Raw genomic sequence first — 3,678 nt, forward strand, 5'->3', positions numbered from 1 at the left:
TACTTTCCTTTTTCTTTTTCTTGGAACTAATAATGTGCTGTGTACTTGATTATCTTTTTTATTGGTATAAACAAAATATGCGCCAATTTTTTTTATGATATGACAAATCTAACCTGGTTTCTTGTCCACACGACAGGCCTGACCTCGAGGGCAAAAACGGGAACAAGAGCAAATGCGGTGCCGCGGACCGGACGGGCAGGATGCGAATATTCCGGTAGCCCGTAGGCTTGTGCCGCGTCGTTAAATAGACCGCCCCCTCCCTTGGGTTCCGGCTTACCAGAAACTTCACAGGGAAAAATCACTGAAGTATGAGTGCAGACCTAAACAGGGACTACGAGATTGGGCAGGAGCTCGGCCGCGGTCGGTTCGGCGTCGTCCGCCGCTGCGTCTCGCGCTCCACCGGCGAGCCCTTTGCCGTCAAGTCCGTGGACCGCTCCGGCCTGGCCGACGACCTCGACCGGGAGCTGGCGGAGCTGGAGCCGAAGCTGGCCCAGCTCGCCGGCGCCGGGAACCCGGGCGCCGTGCAGACGCACGCGGTCTACGAGGACGACGTCTGGACCCACACCGTCATGGACCTCTGCTCCGGCCCCGACCTGCTCGACTGGGTCCGCCGCCGCCGCGGCGCGCCCGTGCCGGAGCCCGTCGCCGCCGACATCGTCGCGCAGGTCGCCCAGGCGCTCGCCCTCTGCCACCGGCGCGGGGTGGCACACCGCGACGTGAAGCCCGACAACATCGTCCTCGACGATGTGGAGGACGATGGTGAAGACGTGTGCCCGCGCGCGCGCCTCGCGGACTTCGGGTCGGCGGCGTGGATCGGGGGCGGGAGACGCGCGGAGGGCCTGGTGGGCACGCCCCACTACGTGGCCCCCGAGGTGGTGTCGGGCGAGGACTACGGCGAGAAGGCGGACGTGTGGAGCGCGGGCGTGGTGATGTACGTGCTGCTCTCCGGCGGCGCGCTCCCGTTCGGCGGCGAGACGGCCAAGGACGTGCTGTCGGCGGTGATGCGGGGCAGCGTGAGGTTCCCGCCCAGGCTGTTCTCCGGCGTGTCCCCCGCCGCCAAGGACCTCATGAGGCGCATGATGTGCCGCGACGAGTGGCGGCGCTTCTCCGCCGAGCAAGTCCTACGTAAGCACACACGCAAATCCCTGCCTCATTTTAATTAACTTATGTTCTCGCAGTACTATATCTGTGTTTTCATCCAGGAATTAATTGTCTGTTTGTGCGTTGTAATGCAGGCCACCCGTGGATCTTGAGCGGCGGAGGATCCCGAGCCATGGAGCAGCCAACCTGACCGGCGGCGACCGAGTCGACCTGAGATTCAGAGCAGAGGCGAAGTAGACGTCGGAGATCTTGGACAGTTCGTAGAGAAGAAATGATATCGGCGGCGAGACACACCGGCGGACCGGCCGACCCTGTCAATACAGTTTTTTTTGTAAAATACAACGCCGCGCACCGCAGATACGGTTGCAGTATCGCGCTACGGCGGTAGATCGAGTAATCTTAGTAGAGGAAGAGCAGTGTTTAATTAACCCCTGGTTTAGGCCCTGCTCTTAGCTTTATCTAGAGAGCGCCTTCTCCTTTTCTTTTTGTTGCTTTGTGTTGCTGCAAGAGTCGTGATGATGTATCGATCAGGAGGTTCTATGTATATATTCGAACCTATGTACGTCTTGTACAAATGAAGTTGGAATAAGGATGAGCTAGTCTAGCCTAGCTTATGCTTTGCTTCGCTTATAATTAACTCAAGCTTGTCATGCGCCTTTCGGCCGCCCCGCGCCGTACGGGTGATTCTCTAATCGCGTCAAAGGTAAACAGTCGCACTCGAAGTTGCCAAGTTGCGCAAAATGTTCTTCAGTCATCCTATGCAAAGACAGTGATCATCGAAATTCTACAAAATCTTCTTCTTCTCCATGCGGCTTTAGCTCCAGTGTCGATTTCGAAACGAGAAACAGACTCACGAAACGGAGTACTCTACAGTACAAGTGTACAAGTGTACAAGTACAACTCTTCCAGGTTGCCACATTATTGTCACTGTTTTCCGCACCAAATCAAAGGAAAAATGACCGGCTGACAGAGACGTCCAACTTGCCCGGTTTTCTGTCTCTGTTCCACCACTCGGTCGAGCGACTTGTCAGGCTCGGCGGCCTCGCTCGCGTCGCCGGATCCAGCATATTCCGACTCGGACAGCTGTCGCCGCCCGCGCTTTCTTCGCCGCAGTTGGCTACGGTGAACGTGGACGGACGTACGGCGTCGTGTGGCTCCAACGTGGGCGACTCCGCCTCGCACGCTCTTGACTTGTACCATAAGCGGTTGGACCAAACGTGATAGCTTATCCTTGGATTGACTCCTTTCTAGACGGAACAAATACGTTCGCAACAACACGTACAGTGCTGGTGATTTAGCTGTCTGTAAACAGTAGTTATAGACAGTGGCGAATCTAGGATTTTGCGTTAGGGTGGGGCAATTAGACATAATATTTTCTTCAATACCAAAAAAAATAATGTATACTTGTATTGGGATATAATAACAATAAAAATATATTTATAAGGTTTCACAGGCAGCATAGAATTCAGTGATTACAAATAAAATTTCTGAAATACGCATATAGTAATATTACACGGTTGCAATAATTCAAATAAACTTCTTCTCAGAATAACGCTTTTTCATAGCCACGAAAGTCTCAATTATATTATAATTTTTTACCTTGGGGAAAATATCTCGCTGAATGAATGTGACTAGACAATCATCCCGAAGACTATCACCCATCTGATTCCTCATCTTATGCTTCACTAGATTAATTGCAGAAAATGCCCTTTCGAAACTTGTGGTCGCCACAGGTAGAAGCAATACTAATTTGAGAAGGAAATAGACCACATCATGAACAATATGCCTCTTTATTTCAACAAGCTTAACAGTGAGATCAACAGGATAGTTTAGGCCTTTAAAGTTCTCACCTTAACATGCAAGCTTCTTTGTTTCATGCTTCTGGAAAAGAGCAGCAATATCCCTGGTCCTCTTCTTTCTTTTCTTTTGTGGAAAATCCCTGGTCCAAAGTAAATCTACAATGTAAATATAAAAATGATCAGCCAAATTGTACGAACTACATTGAATGGATTACTTTGATCACTAATGAATCAATGTTCTAGTTTAGCTGTGTAGGAAAAACAAGCTAATCAAATTTTCAATTTAACACTTGAGAGAAGTAAAGAGATATACCTGATTAGAGAATCGCCAATAAAATATCTGCCTACGCAGCTGGCCGGCCGATCGAGTGTATGCGCGCCATCGTCATGTTTCCTTGCTCCGCTCTCTTCTGATCTACCGCATGCTGCGTGCTCGCTCACTTCTTTTCTGATCTAGTGTATGAACTAGCGTGGTTTTTGCTTCCTGGGCTGCTCTTAGAGATGTCATTATCTTTATTTTTTCTCAAATATATACTATATAGTAGGGTTATTGGGCCAAATTCTTAGGGTGGTCCTAGCCCCACCCTTCCACCCTGTTGGATCCGCCCATGGTTATAGATGATTTTTGTGATGTGGAGGAAAGAAAATGATGAGAAAGAGGGAGACTGTCTATAAAGTTACAGACAGTCTGTAGGTTTTTACAAACGCCTTACAGACAACATTTTTGTTGTTGTATGAAGGGTGTCTATAACTTAGGCTGGTGCCAACGCGGGCGGCA

The 3,678-nt window shown here is 50.3% G+C and overlaps 1 protein-coding gene across 1 annotated transcript; it reads left to right on the forward strand.

Moving 5' to 3' along the window:
* Window positions 1-260: 260 nt before the first annotated feature.
* LOC127307039 (phosphoenolpyruvate carboxylase kinase 1) lies at window positions 261-1,726 on the forward strand. The gene is made up of 2 exons (XM_051337730.1): window positions 261-1,125; window positions 1,236-1,726. Exons 1-2 carry the CDS (start codon window positions 309-311, stop codon window positions 1,289-1,291), a joined length of 873 nt encoding a protein of 290 aa, XP_051193690.1. The 5' UTR covers window positions 261-308; the 3' UTR covers window positions 1,292-1,726.
* The last annotated feature ends 1,952 nt before the right edge of the window (window positions 1,727-3,678 follow it).

This window comes from Lolium perenne, chromosome 6 (assembly GCF_019359855.2).
Source record: "Lolium perenne isolate Kyuss_39 chromosome 6, Kyuss_2.0, whole genome shotgun sequence".
In the NCBI taxonomy this organism is placed as follows: domain Eukaryota; kingdom Viridiplantae; phylum Streptophyta; class Magnoliopsida; order Poales; family Poaceae; genus Lolium; species Lolium perenne.